This window comes from Cebus imitator, unplaced genomic scaffold, assembly GCF_001604975.1.
Source record: "Cebus imitator isolate Cc_AM_T3 unplaced genomic scaffold, Cebus_imitator-1.0 Scaffold0, whole genome shotgun sequence".
Classification (NCBI taxonomy): domain Eukaryota; kingdom Metazoa; phylum Chordata; class Mammalia; order Primates; family Cebidae; genus Cebus; species Cebus imitator.
Window position 1 is genome coordinate 3,692,037 of NW_016107315.1, and position 21,495 is coordinate 3,713,531.

Below are 21,495 nucleotides of genomic sequence, written 5' to 3' on the forward strand. Positions count from 1 at the left end.
AGATGCGAGCGCTAGCAGAGGTGACCACAATGGGGTGATGGTTGTAGTGGTGACGGTGATGGTAAAGGTGGTGATGGAGGTGATGTTAGCAGTGGAGTTGATGGTGGTAGGTGATGATGGTGATGATAGAAGTGATGACCGTGATGATAGGGATGAAGGTAGGGATGGTGGAACTGATGGTGGTAGGAGTAACATTGACAATGATGATGTAGTAATATTGGCAGTGGTGATGGGGAGGATGTTGTCAGTGAATATGGGAACATTGGAGCTGATTAAATGGGGAGAACAGTGATGATGGGGATGATGGCGATGATGGTGAGAGGAGTAGCATTCTGCAGGGATAATGGTTGTGGGTGATGGGGGTGATAGGGCTGACAGGGGCTCCCTGTGGAGTGTACCTCTCAGGGACAGTCCTCCAGGTAGCCCTGTCCCACTCATGGGCTGTGCCCTCACTGGAGGCTGGACACAGTGTGGCTTGCTTGGTGTTTTGTTTCTTTTAACCTCCAGTGAGCACAGCCTTCTGGGTAATGAGATGCAAATTGACAGAAAAGACAATGAGCCAGCCTGCGGCCAGTGGGGCAGCTTTTAGAGTCAGGCTGATTGCCTCTGTGCCAATTTGCATGGCATTAGCTGTGCATGTCTTCTCCAGTGGGTTTGTGTATTTCATCAGCGGTCACCTGGATGGCTGCATCTGACAAAGAGTGATGACCTGTGATCCCAGACCAGGGACAGGGGCAGAGCCACTCTGACTCTGACCTGAATAGGGCTCCAGAAAGTGGCTACAAGAAGTCTGAGTCTGTGGGGAAGGGCAATGGATAGTGGGTGGATTGGAGAGTCCTCATGGCCACCAGGAACAGGGACAGAGCAGGGGCCAGAGCCCATGAGTGGCAGGCCTAGGAGGTCTGGTTAGGGCAGCACTGTGGTTTCATCTGAGCATGTGATGCAAGAGCCACAAACAGGCCTTAGACAGAAGAAAGATCTGGTCCTGGCCTGGGATGCCTTAATACAGGCCCAGGCTCTGTCCCTAATGATACAGTGTCCTGGACAGTCCCTCCAGGCCTCAGCTTCTGCTTTGTGCAGGGTGGGGATCCAATGGGCCTCTGGCCTCATTGTCTTCACATTGAAGGGGAGAATCATCAAGGCAGGCCCTGTCTGTGGTGTGTTTAGTAAGAGTCGCCAGGGCCAGTTCTCCATGTCCAAGGTCACACACTGCAGCCCACCGAGAAGGCCTACCCTGTCTGTCACTGTCACCATTACTCAAGGTTAAGCCTGGGATCATTTCTCGAGTGCCACTCAGGAGGCCTAGGCAGGGTGACACCCAGGTGGTTGCCCAAAACCAGCCCTGACTGTCCTCCCCACCTCTGTCCATGGTGCTGAAAGTCTTGGCCCTACCTGCTGTGGTGTTCCTGCTTCCTAGGTGGGCTGGGGGCTGGTGGCCCCTCCCCTGCTGCCCTTGCTCTCTGACCCTGCAACCCCTTTGACCCAGTGCAACCCATGACTCCACTCCAAATCCCTTCCCCAAAACAGGCAACAATGGGCCTAGGGGCTCTTCTCCACTGCCCTCTACTCCCATCCCAACCAGTGCCCCCTCAGGCACATTCCAGGGCCCTTTTGTCCTCACCTCCCTCTTCACTGTCCCACTCCTCCTGAGGTTGGGCCTAATCAGAGCTAATCAGAAAATTATGAGCTGTCTGATTACTGATTAGGTTCCTAATGTTAATAGAGCTGAGAAGGGCCCGCTCAGGCTGTGTTTTAGGAAAAAGTATAAAAATAACATCGTGGAAAGGGAGCCTGGAGGCTGGGCTGGGACTCAGGCTCTCCTATTCTAGCTGGGGTGGGGTCTCATGCTCAGCTTTCAGGTGGGAATACATTCCTGTGCAGGGGAGCTTCCTAGCACCCTAAATTCTTGCAGTGAAGGTGCCATCCCAGGCAGCTCTTCTTGTAGAGGCCTCTAGCAAGTTCTCTGCTCAGAACAGCAGGACTGAATTGCAGTGGGAAGAAGTTAGGTGGGATATAAAGAAGAAATTACTCCTGGCACCCCACGAAAGAGCAGGGCCATGTCCGTAGTGCTCACTGACCTCCTCATGCCTAGCACAGGCCAGGCACACAGTAGGTGCTCAGTAAACATATGTTGACAGGAACAAAGGAGGGTCACATCAACCCCTTCCCATGGGGACCACCACCCTCCCATGTCCTGCCCCTGAGCCACGGCAGGGCATAGAGGCATCTGAGGAGGTTTCTTGGAGGAGGATGTTGGGGCATGTCAGGAGAATGCCCTGGTCTGGCACCAGGGCAGGGGTGCTGAGCTCCCTGGGGACTCAGCTGGGGATAGGCAGTCCTGTCCACCACCCTCCGCCTCTCATTCAAGCAGAGACTCGGGGCTTCTGCTTCCTCCTCTTGCTATTACTGACTTGACAGCAGCTGGGCAGGGCTAATGGGTAACATTTTCACAAGGTCCAGAGTGGGGTTATGGTCCTGGAGAGCAGACATCAGCAGTTCAGACCCCAGAGGCTGCCTCTTGGATGCCTCTTCATAGAGCACACAGTGAGGCCTGTACTTAGAGTCAGCCTCACCCCACTCACACCTTCACCCCTGGTACCATCTTGGATCCCCTGTTCTGTCATCAGCACCATTTCCGACCTGGTTTCTGCCATCTCTATCCCAAGGAAATCCAGAGCCTCCAAACCAGCAGGTCCCCAAGGGCACCTCCTGATCTACCCCTTGACCTGTTGACTGTGATGGGAACCCGAAGTCACTTAGCAGTTCCTTGCTGAGCTGGCCTGTGTAACACTGGGGCCACACAGATCCATGAATCAAGTCCCTCCCTTCAAGGGAGGGGGTCAGGTACATGCAGTGATGGAAACCCCAGGGAAATTCTGGGAACCTGGCCTGGCAAGGTACCAGGATTCCTGGAGGAGGCAGAAGAACAATGACTCCTACAGGATGAGAAGGAGCTGGCCAAGAAAGGAGATGGGAAAGGACACTCTAGGCTTGGGGTGCAGCACAAACAAGGCTTTGGAACCACAGCATGGCAGTAAGGCAGAGTTCAAAAATCATTGTGGTGGAAGAGAGATGAGGTTGTCAGGACCTGGTAAAGGATCGTGTTAGGAAGGAAGGAGTGGTCCGGACATCCGGGAAACACTGGCAGGTCACAGAACTTTGTAGGGGTGGCCTGAAGGTGTGGGGGCCTGGGCAGAGGAGCTCATGCCAAGCAGCTTGGGTTGGGAGTCTGAGGTGGGTTGTGGGGCTCGGGAGAGGTCTGGTCAGGAAGGCGAGAAGGGGGTCATGGGAGTAGGGCTGGAAGCCAGGCAGGGCTGCAGAGGGGCAATGAACAAGATCTCCAGAGAAGTTGGTGCTGAGGAGAAGGGCACAAGCTGCAGAAGAAAATAGGTCAAGCCAAGGTCAGAAGGCCCAAGGGAGAAGCTGAGTTTGGGGGAGGGGGAACCAATCAGAAGCCCCCTGGAGTGAGGTAAGGGAAGAAGCAGCCCAGAACCTGGAGTTGTGTCTCCAATTTCCAAAGTGAGTCCCCATCCTGTTCTCTGCCTATGCCCTGTTCTCCATCCATGTCCTCACAGCCCTGGGAAGGGCCTGGGCAGGGTTTTGGTCCCTCCCTGTTACACAGGTGAGAGATCAAGGTACAGAGAGGTGAAGGCAGTGCTCCCCAAATTATGTGCTGGGTCAGTTGCCGAGCCTCAGGAACTTCGGTCCCTGAGCTCTGTGCAGGACGAAGGGGGAAGGCACTGTCACACTCAACACCCACCCCTGTGCTCACACACATCTCTAGAATGGGACCTGATGAGGGGACAGGAGGCAGCACCATGTATCACAGAGCACTCAGATAAGATGTGTCCCTGCTCCCCTAGCCAGAGTGGCTGACAGCCCCTAGACAAGTACCCTCACCCAATGCTATCTGCATGGTGTTTTCTAAGAATGAGAGAAATGTTGATGAATTATGGATCAGAATTTAGAGGGAGGAAGACTGACACAAAACTGGCAGAATTATGAGAAATTCCACCTGGCTTGCCAGGGACCGATTGACCTGTGGAGATGCGTACATTTCATGCTGGGGTTTAAGGAAGGGTGCCAGCTAGGTTGGTGGATTCCCACTCATTTGAGTCCCTGTGGGATGGGACAGGGCAGTACCTTGAAAATAGCCCCAGCAGCCTAGGGTAGCCCTCAGCTCTGGGTATCTTTTGGGATAAGGTGCCTCCATATGGCTGGGTTCTGAAGCCACAGTCCAAACGCAGACCTGAAGCAGTTTGTTGCATGTATTGGTGTATTTCTCATTGTGTGACCTCTTGCAAGTGCTCAACAGGAGACCTGGGAGCTCAACAGGGCACTGGGTAGGACAGAGACCTGCGGCCCTGAGCCAGAACTTTCCCGCAGCCTCCAGCATGTGGCTGTCCAGGCTCATCCACACACCTCCTCCCGACTTAGCCTGCCACTGCAGAGTTGAATCTCCAGAGGGCGGGTTTCAGTCCCAGTTCGGGAAAACTGGTCTGTAAATTCAAGCTGATTTCTGCAAATGCCCAGCCCAGCCACAGAGGCCCCTTTCCTCACCCCTTCCCTGTTCACACTGGACACGTTTGGCTCCTGTCCCCGGACACACCCAACCTTCTCTTTCTGTATTGATAGTGGTTCCAGCAATGAAAGCCAGTGGAATTCCTGTTACCACCTGTGAGTGCCACTTCCTTTGCTTCCTTGGGAAGGGATCTCAGAGCTCATGGCCTGCCTTCCCTTGATGTGACATTTTAGTCCACTTTGGCCAGTTGCTGTGGCTCACGCCTGTAATCCCAGCACTTTGGGAGGCCGAGGAAGATGGATCACCTGAAGTCAGGAGTTGGAGACCAGCCTGGCCAACATAGTGAAACCTTGTTTCGACATGGTAAAACTAAAAATACAAAAATGAGCCAAGTGTGGTGGCGTGCACGTGTACTCCCAGCTCCTGGGGAGGCTGAGGCCAGAAAATCACTTGAACCTGGGAGGCAGAAGTTGCATTGAGCCAAGATCTCACCACTGCACTTCAGCCTGGGCGACCCACTGCACTTTAGCCTGGGCTACAGAGCGAGACTCCATCTCAAAAAAAAAAAAAAAAAAAAAAAAAAAAAAAAAAAAAAAAAAAAAAAAAAATTTTTGAAAACATATGAGTAATAAGAGAGAGTGGGAGTTTTTTCTAAGGGTCCTCTCTTGGCAAAATACAACATAACATAGCAAGGATCCCTGGGAACCCAGGATGTTCTGGGAAATTCTGTCTGACCTGAAATTCTGGCCTCTAGGATACTAGGTTCCCCATCCTGGCTGGTCACAGTCATGCCCTCTTGTGTCTCCATCACAAGCCACCCCTCATTTCTTCATATTTTTCTTAGGAAATTAAAACACAGCCTGACCCTTCCAGGGTAGACTGAGGGGGTACAGGCACTGATAACCAAGCCTGTGACACCCACAGGAAGCCGGCAGGCCTGGGCCGCGTGGAAAGGCGGCTGCCCTGCTGCAGAGGGAGACCACAACTTGAATGAGTATTTCCCTGTTACATGGATTCTGACCTTTTTTTAATAAAAGAAAAAATCCATTTTACTAATTTTTTTTATCAACTCGTGGAAGACACATGAGGCCTGTGAGGGAAAAGGTCAGGGAGCCTGTTGCTGCCAACAGCGGCGATGGCCTCCCATGCCAGCCTTCCCCTGAGGCACCCTGTGTTCCAGAAATGTTTATTTTCCTTGCAGGCTTCTCGTTGCTTGAATTGTGACCTGGGGTTTGAGTGTTTTTTATTGCTCAGGTGGTCATTTTATCTTTAAGCTATAAGCATGGTCAATACAAAAAGAGTAGGCTTGAACTTTAAGATGTACCATGGGCTGGATGTGGTGGCTCATGCCTGTAATCCCAGTGTTTTGAAAGGCAGAGGTGGGAGGATCACTTGAGGTCAGGAGCTCGAGACCAGCCTGGGCAACATAGCGAGACTTTGTCTTGTAATTTAAAAAATAATAATAATAAGGGCCAGGTGCGGTGGCTCACACCTGCAATCCCAGTACTTTGGGAGGCCAATGTGGGCGAATTACCTGAGGTCAGGAGTATGAACACTAGCCTGACCAACATGGAGAAACCACATCTCTACTTAAAAAATACAAAATTAGCTGGGTATGGTGGCGCATGCCTGTAATCCCAGCTACTCAGGAGGCTGAGGCAGGAGAATTGCTTGAACCCCGGAGGTGGAGGTTGCAGTAAGCCGAGATTGTGCTATAGCACTCCAGACTGGGTAACAAGAGTGAAACTCTGCCTAAAAAATAAAAAAATAAAAAGTCTATTTTAAAAAATATAAGGAAAAAATAAAGATGGGACTGGAGCCAAGTGTGTCCAGTGTAGATGCAACCAAGGGGCAAAGGAAGGGGCCTTGAGGGACGGGTAAGGCCAGGTGTCTGTCCTGACCCAGGGGACTCACACATGAGCAGTGCACCCAACAGGAAAGTACAGCCACTGGCTCGTCTCCATCACCCGCAGCAGTCATGGATCCTGCTCAGCCCTCGCTGCCCATCCTGCTACACTTCTCTTCATCCCTCAGAACCCAGCAAAACGTGGAGTCAGGGTAAGGCCTGCCCTCAGAAGATAGTGACTGAGCTTGTGTCCATAAAGCTCTGAGCACATTGTGTAAGGGCCACAAAGTTGCTGAGGTGGTTATTGTGCACACAGCAGGCACTTTCGGTCCACACACAGCCTCCCTCACTCCACAAGTGGTGCCAGGACCGGGCCGAATGGGGATTCTCCTGGTCCCTGACTGTGGATGCACCTGCTTGGAGCAGGAGGTGGATGGACAGACAAATGCCCACTCAAGGCCAAAGCAGCAGCAGGAGAGGCCCACAGGGCCGGCATCCTCAGACCCACCTGCTTCTGCCCCTGCTGTCAGCCCTGTGGCTCCAGCGCCCTCCTTGTGGAGCTGCATCTTGCTTCATTATTATGCAGATATTTTAATTATGCAGATATGTTTTTAGACAGTTTTAAATATGTATATTATTTACTCATTAGACCATAACAGCTCTGGAAATTGGAAATCTGTATTTAGTGTCTATCTGTGCACAATACACAGCTAATGCAGGACCCACAGGTAGAGAGGGAAGAGGGTTGGCAATGGGGCCAGTGCTGGGCTGAACAGGGGCTGTTGGGCATCCTGGTACTTGCCCCCTCCTGTGGCCTGGACCCAGCAATACCAAGGCTTGTAGGGGCAACTGGGAGGGACAGCTGAGAGGCCAGTTACTGATCCCATCTCCTAGGAGAAGTGCAAAGGGATCACTGAGGGGTGGAAGGAGGGACCTGAGCCCAACCAGCCAGGCCCCACCTGGCCAGGGATGGTCCTTTCCTGGGACAGTCGCTGTCCAACATTTCTGGGCCTTAGCATCAGGCGAACGTGGGTTTGATGCTCCCTCTGCCAGCCACTTCCTCGCTGGGGGTCTGGGGCGGCGACACTAATACTTTAAGCCTCCGTCCCCTTGGCTGTAAAAGGAGGGGAACAGGAGAATCTACTTCTCGTGAGTCTTGCTGGGGAAGCAGCAATGAAGCCTCGCCCAGGGTAGGCACTGGACCACATTTGGTGATATCCTGTCATTGCTACCTTCCTTGCAGCCCTCCGGCAGCGTTCTCAGAGCATACTACCCCCAGCCTCCACCCCAGAGCCCCACTCCATCACAGCTTCTCCCTGGCTCAGCCCCCTGTGCCCTAGATCTCAGCATCCTGCAGTGGGTTCAGGTCCTTTTCTTCTAAGTCTCTCATATCCTCTAGGAAGTGGGAGTAACCGTAACTAATAAAGACCAAAGAACTCTTACGGCCTTTCCCTCTGGGCTGTACAGAACAAGTCCTCTTTGATGGGCAGTTGCTCCCCAGGCTCTTCTGGGCCACCCGCACTGGGCAGGGAGGGACTCCCAGGTGAGAGCTGGTGAGGAGAGGAGGCCAAGGAGAAGTGGGCAGCACCCAGCCTGGGGGTGGGGTGAGCAGGCCTTCTAAGAGGGTGGGGGCACCCAAGAGCTCCAGCCCCCCATCACCCAAGGCTCTCTGCTCCTGGCATGCAGGGGGCCTTCCCATTCCAGGTGTTGGCCTCTGACAGGCACCCATCTTGGCCCTAGGTCCCTGATCTCGGGTTCTTGCCTGTCAGCCCCCATTGCAATTGAAAGCTGTTTAACATAGTGACATTTGCAGGTATCTGTGCAGGGCCTACTCCCCAGGAGAGTATTGTCCACAGCCCAGTCCTCCTCTTTCTTGCCTTTTCCTGTAAGAACGGTTCCAGAGCTAAGGGAAATTGATTGTTAAGTGAAACTCTCTGATAATTGCCTCTGAAATACCTGCTGTTATCATGATGGACTTGGCTGTGAGAAGCCCCATTCAGCAATCCCACTGAGGTTCCCTCTAATACCTTGGCCATGGTGGGGACATCACGGGCCAGGCAAGGCACCATCAGTGACTTCATAGCCTCATTGCCATAAGCAGCCCTTACCCCCCAGCATATCATGAAGAAAAGAGGCTCAGAGATTAAACCACACAGCCGGGGTCACAGAGCTGGCTGGGCAGAGCCAGACCCAATCCCAGGCCTCTACACAGGTCCAGAGACACCCCAATCTTGATTTAGTAGACATTCATTTTGTACCTACTGTATGCCCTGGGCCAGATTACCATAAACTTGACAGCCACAAGACACTGTCCCACCAAACCTAGTGCTCAAGGGGAAAGCAGTTACGGAAGAGAGTTCCCTAAGTGCCAGGGTCAGGAAGTGGACATGGCTAGAGGAGTCTGGACAGGAGTGGCCAGGGAGGGAGCAGCATGTGCAGAGCCTGGTAGCAAGGTGATCAGAGACTGCAGGAAGCTCCAGAGGCAGAGCCCAGAGCCCAAGCAGGGAGCTGCTCCCAGGGGGACAGGCACTTGGGGTCAGGGCTAGGAATGGAGTGCATCTCCCAGAGACAGGCAGGCACTCCAGAGAGAGGCACCTTGTCCCTGCCCTGCAGAGTGTCCTAGTAGGTTCTTCCCTTGCCTCTGGGCCTCAGTTTCCTGCCCCTTCCAGCCTGTCCCCAAGCCATCAGGAGGACTGGAAGGAGGTAGGAGAGAAGTGCTAGGAGGGATGAAGCTCCAAGGGTGGGGCAGGGTGGGCATGGTCTCCCGGCCAGCCCTCAGCAGGCCTGACTGTTGTCAGCTCTATGGGGACAGGAGCCCAAGGTCTGGGTGCTCAGCCTGGGCCAGGCAGATGGGGCTTAGCTTGGGATCCCTGCCTCAGGACATATCCTGCTTGGCAGGGGGGAGGGAAGCCCACCTTGTCCAGAGGGCTGGATAAGGGCAAACAGAAGTTTCCAGGGGAGGTAACACAGTCTGACAGGACCAAGCAGGCAGAAAGAGCGATAGCAGGAGGGCCCAGAGGTGGGCAAGAGCCAGCAAGAGAAACCTCAGGGGACTGGCTGCCTATGTGCAGCTGCTGAGGGTTGGGGGAAGGGGGCTGCCAAGAGCCCAGCCACCCTGAGTGGGTACGGTTACTATGTCCAATTTATAGGCAGGATGTTGAGGACCCAAGTGTTGAAGACCCTGCTCCAGGAAGTCAGGCTTTGAACTCAGGCCAGGCCTCGGGGGCTCTAGGGTCCAGACTGATCCCTGCTCAGGGCCCCTCATGTGCACCAGTGGTGGTCCCACTCCTCTCATCCTCAGGCCTGATGGGACTTCGTGGCCAAAGCCTGCCCACTCCACTGCACCCCACCAGCTACCTTGGCCCTTCCTCCCCTACCACCGGGCCTGCCTGCTTAGCAGTTTCCACACGTTCAGCGCCTGGGGATGGACTGATTGATCTGTAACACTGAAAAAATAATAATGGCTTGATCGTTACTGAGGATTAAAAGTAATCCTTTTGCTGTGGCTATTGCAACTCCGTTATTCATGAGTCAGCGGGCTGACCCAGGCCTTTGAGCCCATGGGACTCCATGAGCTCAAGGAGGCTGGGGGCTGGGGCCTCCTTATCTGGGTCTCCCTTGCCCTGTCTGCTAGGCTCTGGAGCCAGCAAGGCCTGTAGCCCACACATTTTGGTGCCCGAAAGTTTCAGGGTCAGAGCTGAGCCCTAAGAGGGTGAAGGAGCTGGCACCCCCTGGCCAGGAGTGGATGCAGAGCCAGGAGAGGACAGTTTGCCAGGGTCATGGCCCAGCCTGGAGACTCCCACTAGTGTTAGTGTGGTGTCTGCAGCCCCATTGACCCTGTGGCTTTTCTGCGGCAGGAAAACACATCTGCTTCCCACACTCTATCCCAACGTCAACCCCGGGGAAGGTCAGTGGCCTCAGTAGAGCCCCACTCTGAGGAAGACTTGGCATCCCTGGGAAGGTAATGGGTCACCAGGCAAGGAAGGAGGGGCACAGTGATGACAAAGGCTCGCCCCACACACTGCCTCATCAGGCTTTCCACAGCCTCCGGGCCAAGTGCTAAGCTCGGCACCTGCTGCACTGCAGGTGCTCGGCTAACAATGGTGACAAGTATCTTGAACTGTACAAGTCACACAATAATGCCCTCTACACAAGGGCACCACAGGCTGATGAATTGGGGGCCTCATTCATCCCTGGTTTTGGGGTCAGGAGGTGGGCATTTATGGTTTAGGCCAAGAAAAGGCTCCAGGATGGAAAAGGAAGAAGAGGGGTCAGGTGGGCCCTACAAGACCTCGAGAAGGTTGCACCTTTTACATGCAGAGAAGTAGAAGCCCCAGAAGGGTTTTGGGACAGGGGATGGTGACATGGCTAGATCTACATTTGGAGAAAAGGCTCCAGGTGTTTTGTGGAGTATAGATGATGAGGATGAGAGGACGCAGGTTCTGGACAGGACTGAGCCTGACCTGGGGGTGCATGGGAGGTGGTGTGAGGGATGCCAGGGGTGGAATGGAGGCAGCAGAGGAGCCGGGGTGGATGGCCTACTCCCAGAGGGGCACTCTGAGTTCAGATAGGTCTGAGGGTCACTCCAGGGAAGTGTCCAGGAGCTCAGGAGGGCCAGGATTGGAGGCAAGACATGGGCGGCATCATGGAGTAGAGAGGCCTGGGGCCCCCGAAACCCTAGGAGTGTGAGACTGGGCTGGGGGGAGAAGAGGGTGTGGGTCCCAGCCAAGCAGGCCCTGCAGTTAAGGGCAGTGGGGGACAGAGGACCGAGCCTACAAAGGAGAAGGAAGCAGAGGCCAGGAGGGCTCAGCTCTGTGGGGTGAGAGGGTTTGACCCCAATAGGCGCTTTCTCCCCCTGCTCCCAGGACCCAAGCCTCATAGCCTCCCCACCACTCAGTGTTCTTGGCCTGGGGTGTGAGAGCCGGCCCAGTGGGACTGGGGATGGCCATGGACAGCCTTCTAACTCTGGGGGTATGACATCCTACCCCAGGAGAGTAGAGGCTGCAGCTCCATGGGAGGGCCCCACCTTGCTCCCTGCCCTGCTATTCCATGCTTCAGAGGAGGAAATGCCGGCCTCCATGTCCTGAATCCCACTTCCCCTAATGGGCAGCTGACAGGCTGTGTTAGGACGTCCCCTCCAGGGCCCACATGCCACATCAGGCCTGGACTCGTGGATGGGGGTGAGATGTCCTGAATATGAAGGGGCCTCCTGAGTATGGCTGTAGGCCTGGAGATGAGATATGCCTGCTCCCCCATGGGACAGGGTGGGGTGGGGGTGAGAGACCAGAGCCACCCACGTCACTGGGCATGGTGGCCCCAAAAGAGGCATGGTCCTTAGATCTTGGTCATGGGCTGAGCAAGACAAATGTAGTGGTGAGGACTGGGCTCTGGGGCCCAGCCTGAGCCGGACTCACCATGTGACCTTGGGCAGGCTGCTCACCATCGCTGTGCCTGGCTGTCTTCATCCGAGGAGGGCCACAGTGGCCCCATGCCAGACACACTGTGAATGGTACTGCTCTCAGCTCTGCAGAAGGCCCTCAGGGCCAGACTCAGTTCCATCCTAGGGAGACCCAAGGTTTCCTAGAGAGACGGGATCCTTAGGAAGTACCAAATAAGAAGCTCCAGGTGACCTGGGCTTAGGCCCAGAGAGTGGCCAGGCCCCAGTGCCTTCTCCAGCAAGCCTTCCCTGAGGTCCCGAGCCCCCACAGCACTGTGCTTCCTGCCCTCAACTACTCCTGCCCTGATGGTTCTGCAAGGTTGTGCCTGTGAGCTGCAAGAGCCAGGACCAGGCCTGCCAAAGTCAGCACAGTCCAGCACCCAGCGTGCGCAGTGGCAGACGTGGTATGCACAGGCACACAGCTATGCCCTGAGGGACATTCTGCTCTCAAGCACAGGGGTTTTGTTGGAACCAGCCCCAAAGAACAGGACAGGCTCTTGTGGACAGAGGGCTTGGGAGCCCTGTGGGAAGGGGCTCAGGAAGTCTGGGAGAGGGACCATGGGCCTGTGTGGGCCTCTCCTGTGGGGCTCCAGGCAGCTGGCAGAAGGGCAGGGCGAGGAGAGGCACTCTGTAACTTGCAGCCCAGCCTTGGCTGTGGAGGGGCTTCCTCTTGGGACTGGGGTGGCACAAGCTTATGGGGGGTAGAGTGGCGCTGGGGCTTGGCCTAGTACAGGGAGTCCCATGGAGATGCCACTGGGGTCACTTTGTGCAGGCTTCACCTTTCCTGCATGGACACAGCTGTGATCCAGGAGGTGCCCACACTGCAAGCTCAGGAGTATCTGGGGCAGAGAATCTCTGAGAGTCTCGTAGGATGATGGGAAGGGAATCCCTGGTCCAGCCTGGCCCCAGGGAGTGCTGGGGATGGAGAGGCTTTGGGGTGGGCATAGGGCAGGCTGCTTCCCTTGGCCTCTGACCTCCCTGTGCTCTGTCCCTCAGAGACTGGCTGATGCTGCAGAGAACTTCCAGAAAGCCCACCGCTGGCAGGACAACATCAAGGTAGGAATCCCAGCACTCAGGGCATGCCCATCCAATGGTGGATGTGAATGAAGGGGGTGGTGGCTGCCCAGACACATGAGGGACATGGAGGGTTCTGTGGAATAGAGCCAGAAGCCTGTGTTCAACACTCAGCAGCTACTCTGGGCAGCCCCTCACTGCTGGGCGCACAGTGAGATACGAGCCCCATTCACACCAGAGGAGCTGTGGAGTGGGAAGGCTGCTTGAAGGTGGTGTTCCCCAGGTTCCTCAGATAAGGTGTCCAGATTCTTGGAGAGCCCCTGGGTCAGAGGCCTTTGGATTTCAGGGCTTGTCAGAGGCTTTAATACAGTGACCTGCAAGAGATGCTGCAAAAAGGGGACCGGACACCCTTCCTTGACTTCCCTTCCCCAACTTCCCTGAACAGCAGCCTGTCTTCCCAGGAGGCCCCCGGGCTGGGCTCAGAGGACTGGGCTGCTGTGGTCACAAAAGCCTCTCCTTCTACCTCAGAAGGAGTGCAGGATCGCTCCTTGGAGCAGAAGTGCAAGAAGCTGAGCACACAGGACCTAGATCGTGGGGAATGGAAGGGGAGCCTCACCCATCCCAGCCTAGGCCTGAGTTGCCCTCGCCAGTTTCTTGCTGTGTTTGATTTTGCCTGGAGCTGGATACACCTGCCCTCTGGCCAGCATCAGACAGAGGCAGGGCTCCTCCTGGACTCAAGGAAGCCCCAGGGCCAAGGATGAGGGAACCCTTGAGAACCAGACTAGTTGGCAGGGTTCCTGTGTCCTCCACAGCTGCATGGGTCTGTGGGCCATGCCTCCTCCTAGTTGTCTTGTGCTAAACACGGAGGGGCGGGGTTGAGGGGAAAGACCTTGACTCACTCCAGCTCTAGGCCAGGCACATTTGGGCCAGGAAGCAGGTGCGGTTATTGTCCCTATTCAACAAGGAAACAGAAGCACAGAGTGGGTAGATCTGCCCAAGGTTACCTGTTGGTGGCAGAGATTCACAGCCAGCTGTCGAGTGCCAGGGGGTTCATGCCTATGATCCAAGCCCTAAACCAAACCCTAAACCTCCTCCCCAGTCACCATCCCCCAGGCCACCCTGAGGCTGCTTCGCCTTGCACACACCACGGTATTCTTGCTTTGCCCCTGGCAGGTGCTGCGTGCTGCCCTCAGGGAGTTCACATGATATTGGAAATGAAAGATGATTTTCTAAAGAATAAGCTAGTAACTCCCTAAAGCAGTCCCACTTCCCCTGGAGGCTGGGGACTGCTTCTCTCCCTCTCCTGCTCCAGTGCTGCTTGGCCACAGTCCCTGTGGGACCCAAGCGAGGGCTTCAGTTTCCCCATTTGGCAAAGGACTGGCTGGTGCTGGTGCCGCCTGTCAGCTAGGTTATGGGGTGTGAAGGAATCAGTGCACACGTCAGGCTACATGGGTGCTAAGTCAGTGATGGCATGGATGCACTTCCGGCCACACCAGCCCTTGGGGCCTGAGTACTTCTGCCCTGAGATGAGTCCCAGTGGCCCCCCTCCCTCTGGCTTGACCTGAGGTGCCCCAAGCTGTGGGTGTGACCATAAGCAGCCCTGAGCACAGGGCCAGCTGGGCCCGGCCTTGTTCATCTGATATTCATCACCCTTCATGCCACAGCCCATCAAGGTGCCCACCTGCGTGTCACACTGGTGTCTCAGGTAGGGTGAATGGGGCCGTAGTCACCTCCCTTCTTCCCAGCTATCGGGTCACTGCTCTTCCCAGGAAACACTGCTGCTGCTAAGCTGAAAGGCATCAATGCTAATGGTGGGTCCATGAGCCCAACACCAGCCAGCTATTCCCGGGCTGCCGGGGAGAGCTGACAGCAATGACCACAGAAGGGACTGTCCATGCCAGGGGAGGGTGCAGGGACTTGAGGCTGGGGAAGGGATGCTGTTTTGTCCCTTGGAGACACACCACCCACCCCTGAAACCACATCCTTCCAGCGACCTTCAGGAGATGACAGACAAGGAGCCATTTTCCTTCCCAGAACTCAAGAAAGGCACCTGGCCTGTGCCACAGTTCCAGCCTTGAGCTCAGGCCCTCTTCCTAGGAATGGCCTTAACCACCCCTCCTTCAGTGCAAAGCCTCTCTCTCCAGATACGTCTGCTAGGACTCCCTTTTCTAGCCCCAACCCTAGGATCGGCCCCACTGCCCGCAGCAGTAACAGCATGACCAGGAGCAGTCTTCTTACCTCTGAGATGGAGAGGATGGCACCCAGCTGTTCTGGACACAGAGGAGATGCTTGGCCCATGTGGCCAGACTGGAATCCACTGCACCGTCAGCCGGGTGTGGCCTTCCCTGTGTTGACTGCATATAGCAGGTCCAGGTGCAAACCTCTGAGGAACAGACAATGGTATCAGTGGTATACCCACATCCACAAGCTCACAACTCCACTAGCCCAAGCCTGGCGGGGTGGAGGATCCCGGAGTCTGCAGGGTCAGAGCTGGGACAAGAGATCAACAGGGCAATGCCTGGATGTAAAGCTCCTACCTGCTTTCCTCGTCCCTGGCCAACCCAGACCCTTGGACACCAGAGAAATGATGGCCCTGATTAGCAGGCAGCGCCTCCCATGCCCCTGCAGGCAGGCAGCAGGTGCCTTGGTGCCCATAACAGGATAGATGAAGAGGGGCCACCTGCCAGACCACACCTGGTGCCAGCACCACACTATGCCAACACTGCGTGTCCCCAAAGCCACCACCAGGGAGGAGCCGAGCCAGGGCATGGATAGGGGAGGGGAGAGTGGCCATTGGCCCCAGGGCCTCAGTGCCAATGCCAGGGCCTACAGGAAACAAAGCCATGGCCCGGAAGTGGCATAGAAGAGACAGCCCTCCCCGGAGGAGTGTGAGGGAAGGACACAGCCCAGCCCTGGGGAGTATGATGGTGGGAATGGACGGAGCTCTGCCTAGGGACCAGAGGGAGGGCTGTGAGGGGCTGGGCCAGGCTGACAGAGCCAGCTGGACAGGACAGGTGGCCTTCCTGGTCTGAGGGTCTGACCCAGCCATAGAGCCCCTGCCTGCCTCTGCCAAGCCAGCGACAGACGGCTCTCTCAGAAAACAGTCCTCTTGGCCGTGCTGAGCTGGCACTGGGCCAAGGCAGGAAGGCCAAGCGTCCTCACTGGTGCAGCGGGTGGCTGGCCTGGGCCTGCACAGGCAGCTGGTGGGCAGGTGGCAGTCATGTCTGGCCAGGCCTTGGCAGCCACCTTCCAAGCACTGAACACAGGTAACAACTGCCCTTCCCTCGCTCACCCCGCACTCACTTCCGCAGCCTGTTCCCTAAGACGTGCACTCCTCACACCTCTCTTGAACTGGCTCCTGCTAAGGAGAGTGTATGTCATCAACCCAAGGGTCATGTGGACCCTCCTGCCCCGCCCCTCGCTTCTTACCTGTGTACTCACATCCACATGGGCGGGCATGTGTGTGAGCTCAGGGTGGTGGCTCCCCCAACTCCTACCCAGTTGGGCAAAATGGACCCTAAAATATCAGGTAACTGGCCTGGCACAATGGCTCACACCTGTAATCCCAGCACTTTGGGAGGCCAAGGGCAGATCACAAGGTCAAGAGATCAAGATCATGCTGGTCAACATGGTGAAACCCTGTCTCTACTAAGTATACAAAAATTAGCTGGGTGTGGTGGCTCGTGCCTATAGTCCCAGCTACTCAGGAGACTGAGGCAGGAGAATCACTTGAACCTGGGAGACGGAGGTTGCAGTGAGCCAAGATTTCACCATTGCACTCCAGCCGAGGCGACAGAGCGAGACTCTGTCTCAAAAAAATATCAGGTAACACAGGGTGTGTCAGGGGAGTGGACCCCAGACATTAAGGACACCCATTTCACCCCACCCAGGTCTCTTCCACACTCAGCCTCTCCTCTGGGCTGTGGAGTTGCAAAGACAGAAGATGCCCACCCATGGGCAGAGTTGGCCCTACCCCTGGGGAGGCCCTCCCCATCCTCTTCACACCCTCATCATCCTGATATTACGAGTGGGGAAATAGAGACCCAGAGGTGAAGCCTCGTGGAGGCTGTGTGATTTAACTGGGCAGCCTTGCCTCCTCAGCAGTGACCCCTGGGAGTCCTCAGGGGGCCACTGGGACAAGCCAGTAGGCTGAGACCTTTTTGGCTTGGCCTCAGTCTTCACTCAGTACCCAGGATTCCAGAGTTCACATGTCCGGGTTAGAATTAGAGGCCAAGACTCTTTGCCCAGGCCCTGCACCCAGTAACTGGAGAATACTGCCTCCTTGTTGCTTAACCCAGGAGGCAGTCACTGCTGGTAGACATTCAGGTACTGTACAGACTCCAACAGAGGCCTTCTCGGAAACCCTCCCACCCTGACCCTGACGGCCCCCTCCTGCCACACTCCCAGTGAGTGCTGGCTCTGCCTGCCACTTCACAGCCAGGCCCAAGGGAGCTGACTTGGTCGCCACTCCCATTTGCAGACCCCCAGCTCCACACCACATCATGCATAGCAGTCACAGCTGTATTTATGATGTATGTTCACATGTGTGACCTTGTGTGCCACCATCCATGCTCTTCTTACCAAGGAAGGGCATGGTCTGGCCCTCCTCGAGGCAGGAGAGGCCAGGAAGGGTCCTGCCCACATGCATCAAGCCCTGTGGGGCAGGGAGGCCATGCAGAATCCTGAGCCTCATCTGTCATCTGCAGGGGACTGAGAATCCTCCTGGGTGACATGTCCCCCTGTGTCCCTGACGCCATCAATATCTGATGTTCCACTGACACTGTGAAGCAACAGAACAAATAGAGAAGCGAAGCACCTGGAGCAGCTGGAGAGGTGGCCCCAGTGAACTCTGAGGCACCCAGTATTGACCCAGGTGCAGGCAGGACTCAGCTACAGTCTATGAGGGGAGCCCCGAGCTCCTGAGGGCTGCAGGTGACCATCCCCTACTCATGTCCTTTCCCATCCTTGCAGAAGGTTTGCCTAAAAAGTGGATGAGTGAGGCCCCAGGTTGTAATCTGCAGTCCTCCCACCACACCCGCCTGTTTTCATTACGGAGGGAAAGAGCATTAGAGCTGTGTTTATAACCCCCTTTTAGATAACAAATCACATTTTCTTCTCAAAGCGAGTGTGTTGAATTGATATTTTTTTCCCCTCAGTTTAATGGATTTGTGTGTTCAGGAATGATCTTCATCAACCGAAACTCCTTATTGTGTTTGATGTAATGTCAGCTTTCATTATGCGCTTCGGTCGGAGCTGGGCTCGGGAAAGGCCGAGCACCCTGCAGCCTGGGCCCTGGCCTCCGCCCCTGCCCCAGGCCCACCAGGGCTGCAGTCTTCTTGCACTGCTGGGTGGGTGGGGGGTGTGGGCAAGGTCGACAACGGGCTGGGAGGGCAGGTTGGAGCCAGGGTGCAAAGGCTTTCTTCTCCCTGCCCTCGCAGCCTCTGACTGATGGGGCCGTAGGGCTGCTGTAAGAAAGCCCCAGACGCAGCAGGCAGCTGGATACTGGAACTCTAGGGCTGCCTTTGGTCGTAGGTTCCTCAGAAAGTTGTGGTCTTGCCCATCCTGGTGCCAGGCCTAAATTCGGTATTCCAGAATTTTGGGACTAAGCCTGCATGTCTAGCCAGTGGCCTGCAGCTCCTAGACCCCTGGTGAGAGACAGACTAGGACTGTTCCCTGAAACGGTCCCAGGTACCGATGCAGCCCCTGGGCAGTCACCACAGCAGGCGCCTCCCCAGAGTCTTGCCTACGGAACCTGGGGCTCAGAGAGGGAGTGGTCTAGCCCTGGGGTCACACACTGAATGAGCCCCAGCTGGGCCTTGGGAAGCAGGTGTCCTGGGTAACTTCTGCCCAGTGGAGTAAGGCCCCGCTTCACAGCCAGGCCCTAGGGAGCCAACTTGGTCACCACTCCCATTTGCAGACCACAAAGAAGCCCTGAGTGAATGAGGGGCCACCGGGGCCACAAGGCAGGTTTTTGCTGTACAGAACAGGGCTGAGGAGCACTTGGACGGCAGCTCTGTCCTGAGTCATGGCCCCGGAGCCCACGGGGGCAGAGTGTGGCAGCCCCTCCTGAGCCAGTGACACTTGGCTGACACCGGGCTCACCTTCTGGTGGCCTCTGTCAGCCGCGCTCAGTTCTGATTAAAGATCATTACACATGAAATTAGCCCGTTTGTGCTACGGGTCCCTGGGGCGGCCGGTGATTATGATGCACAGATGGCCAAGAACCCAGGCTACTGGCAAGCAGGCAAGGGCCAGGGACAGGCGAGGCGGATGCAGGCTGGTGAGGGCTGGGAGGCAGGCGCCAGGGCTAAGCTTTGTTTTCTCCCGCTCCTGTTGTGGAAACCCCCTTGAATTTCACAACAAATCACAGATAATTAATAAGTACATGCCCGTAATGAGCAGGCTTTTTAATACAAGAAATTGGAAGATGCAGCTTCGAGTCATTATTTCCCTCCTGCCCAAACTCGGCTCTGTTCTCCCGTCTTCCTCGCTCCCTGGTGCTGCCTCAGCCACTCTGCAGACAGCCTGGAAGGGCCGCAGCCCAGGGCCTCTGGCCCCCGAGTTAGGGAGGCCCAGGGAGCCTGACCCAGGAGTACTGTGTTCTTCTGGAGCCTGTGCGGGGGCCCCTGAAGACGAACCTGGCTGCATTCCCAACCCTGACCCATTCACCCCTTCAGGAGGGTGGCTCTGGGTGGGGGAAAGGAACAGTCTCTGCCCTAGAGGAATCTAAGGGTGCCACACAGGCCTTGGGGCTGGGAATCTTGTCTGTCTCGGGACCCTGAGCAACGAGTGCTGAGGCCTCTCTCCCCCCACCAGGAGGAAGACATCCTGTACTATGACGCCAAGGCTGACGCTGAGCTGGTGAGCACCCCCTCCTGAGCCATGCCTCCTTGCTGGGCCTTGGTGGCCTCAGCTGTAAAATGGATGTTAGAACTCAGCCCCACATGTTCTGAGCTCAACCCTGCAGAGCCGTGGTGACACAGGCCCCACCCGCCACCTCCCACAACTCCCTAGAAGTCCGGACCCCTTCAGGGCTGTGTCTCTGCACACTGATAGGCTGAGCTTGACTGCAGTGTGGGGTGGGTGGTAAGGCCCTTGGACCTCCCCACATGGAGCAGTTTAGGTCCCAGATGGAGCAGGCCTCTCTAAGTGCAGTGAGAAGAAGGAGATGGAGTAGCTGGGAAGGCTTCCTAGAGGTGGGCAAGTGTGAGCGAGATGCAGGGAGGTTCAGTTGCATTTCCAGGTCAGGGCAGCTCCCTTCCCTGTGCTGAGCACCCCACATCCTGGCCCATCGTCAGAGCCTGGCCCTGAGCTCACCTGGGGTCACCCGTCTCAGAAGTGGTGGCACTGGGACTGTCCATAGAGCCCAGAGCTGCACCATCCTTCTGCCTCCATGTCACTCACTGGCTCAAGTCCGCCTCAGCTGCCCTGTGAGGTAGTGAGGTCCCCATCACCAAAAGACTCACATGAAAGCTGTATGACCATTCGAAGGGGAGGTGGCTATAGAGAAGACAAGAGTGTCTGAGGGTGTAGGGCACTTGGAGTAGACAGTGTTTGCTGAGCTTGTCAAGGCCCAAGACCCTTTGCCTGATTTTAAGGCAAAAGTAGTTGGACCCGATGGTCCCCTCTGTAAACAGAGGTGTCACAGCAGCACAGAGTCTGGGCTGCTGGCTGATTCGGAGGACCCAAGATCCAGTCTTCCTCTCCCAGGCCTGAGGGCTTGGTGGGTTTCCCGGGGCAACTGAGAGGTACCCAATGACACCAGGAGGTGGGAAGGCTGGAAAGGATCCCTGTGCAGGATCCACAGTGCCAGGCTAGCCTGGGAGAGCTGCAGGGAGGGCAGAGGGCCCGAGACAGAGTGGGGTGGGCTCAAGCAGGTGTGCTTCCCCTTGGCTGAGCTCCGTGGCTCCCAGAGAAGTTGCTAAAATTAAAGCTGGAATCTGAAATTCAAATGAAGAGCGAACCTTTAATTAGACCCTGAATCTAATTCCTTACCCCCCTCAGCATCGGGCTGTAATTTTAGCAATCAGTGCATTAAATATAAACCAGGAGGCTGCATTTGTCCACCATACAAAGCCCCTGGGCTGGGAGGATGGCGCTGAGGGGCTCCTTGGCCAGCCTGGTACCCAGCCCCTACTAGGATGCTCTGAACCTGCCTCCAGCATCCCGTTTCCAGGGCCCCAACCCCTCACTCTAAATCATTGACTCCTTGCCCCCAGCCCCTTGGACTTCTGCTGGGGGGCTAGGGACTGCCCGATGAGGGAGCTTCCCTCTGGGGCCCAGCTAGACTAGGGTCAGCTAGGCCAAACGCCTGGTATAAATGACAGCACGCACACATTTTCCGAGACTCCCCTGCTTGTTGTGTTGTTTTGTTTTTTTAATCTTTGCCAGAGGTACAGTTAAAGATCTTTCTAGACCATTTACTTTTAAATTACCAGCCAGAAGGTGGGGGTGGGGGAAAGAAAAGGAAGGAAGAAGTTCGCCAGCTGATAGCTTATCAGAACAGAATCCAAATGTCACATTAGTTGGGAAAGTTGGGAGATTAAATTTTCTAGTGCCCTTCATCTGCTGCTGACATTTCGGGGACTTTCTTCTCCCGAGCCTCCCCCTCCTCTGAGCAGATCATGAGTGGTGCACGCCTCATGGGCGACTGGCTCCCACTCTGGCCTCCATGCTC

At 55.8% G+C, this 21,495-nt stretch overlaps 1 protein-coding gene across 8 annotated transcripts in view; it reads left to right on the top strand.

Moving 5' to 3' along the window:
- The window catches only part of CACNA2D2 (calcium voltage-gated channel auxiliary subunit alpha2delta 2), a 140,115-nt gene that overhangs the window by 94,939 nt on the left and 23,681 nt on the right, over positions 1 to 21,495 (top strand). For all 8 annotated transcript variants that reach the window (XM_017534865.2, XM_017536278.2, XM_037740196.1 and 5 more), the window contains exons 4-5: positions 12,802 to 12,861; positions 19,635 to 19,679. In XM_017534865.2, the coding sequence (XP_017390354.1) occupies positions 12,802 to 12,861; positions 19,635 to 19,679 (105 nt within the window). The remainder of the gene's footprint in view (positions 1 to 12,801; positions 12,862 to 19,634; positions 19,680 to 21,495) is intronic.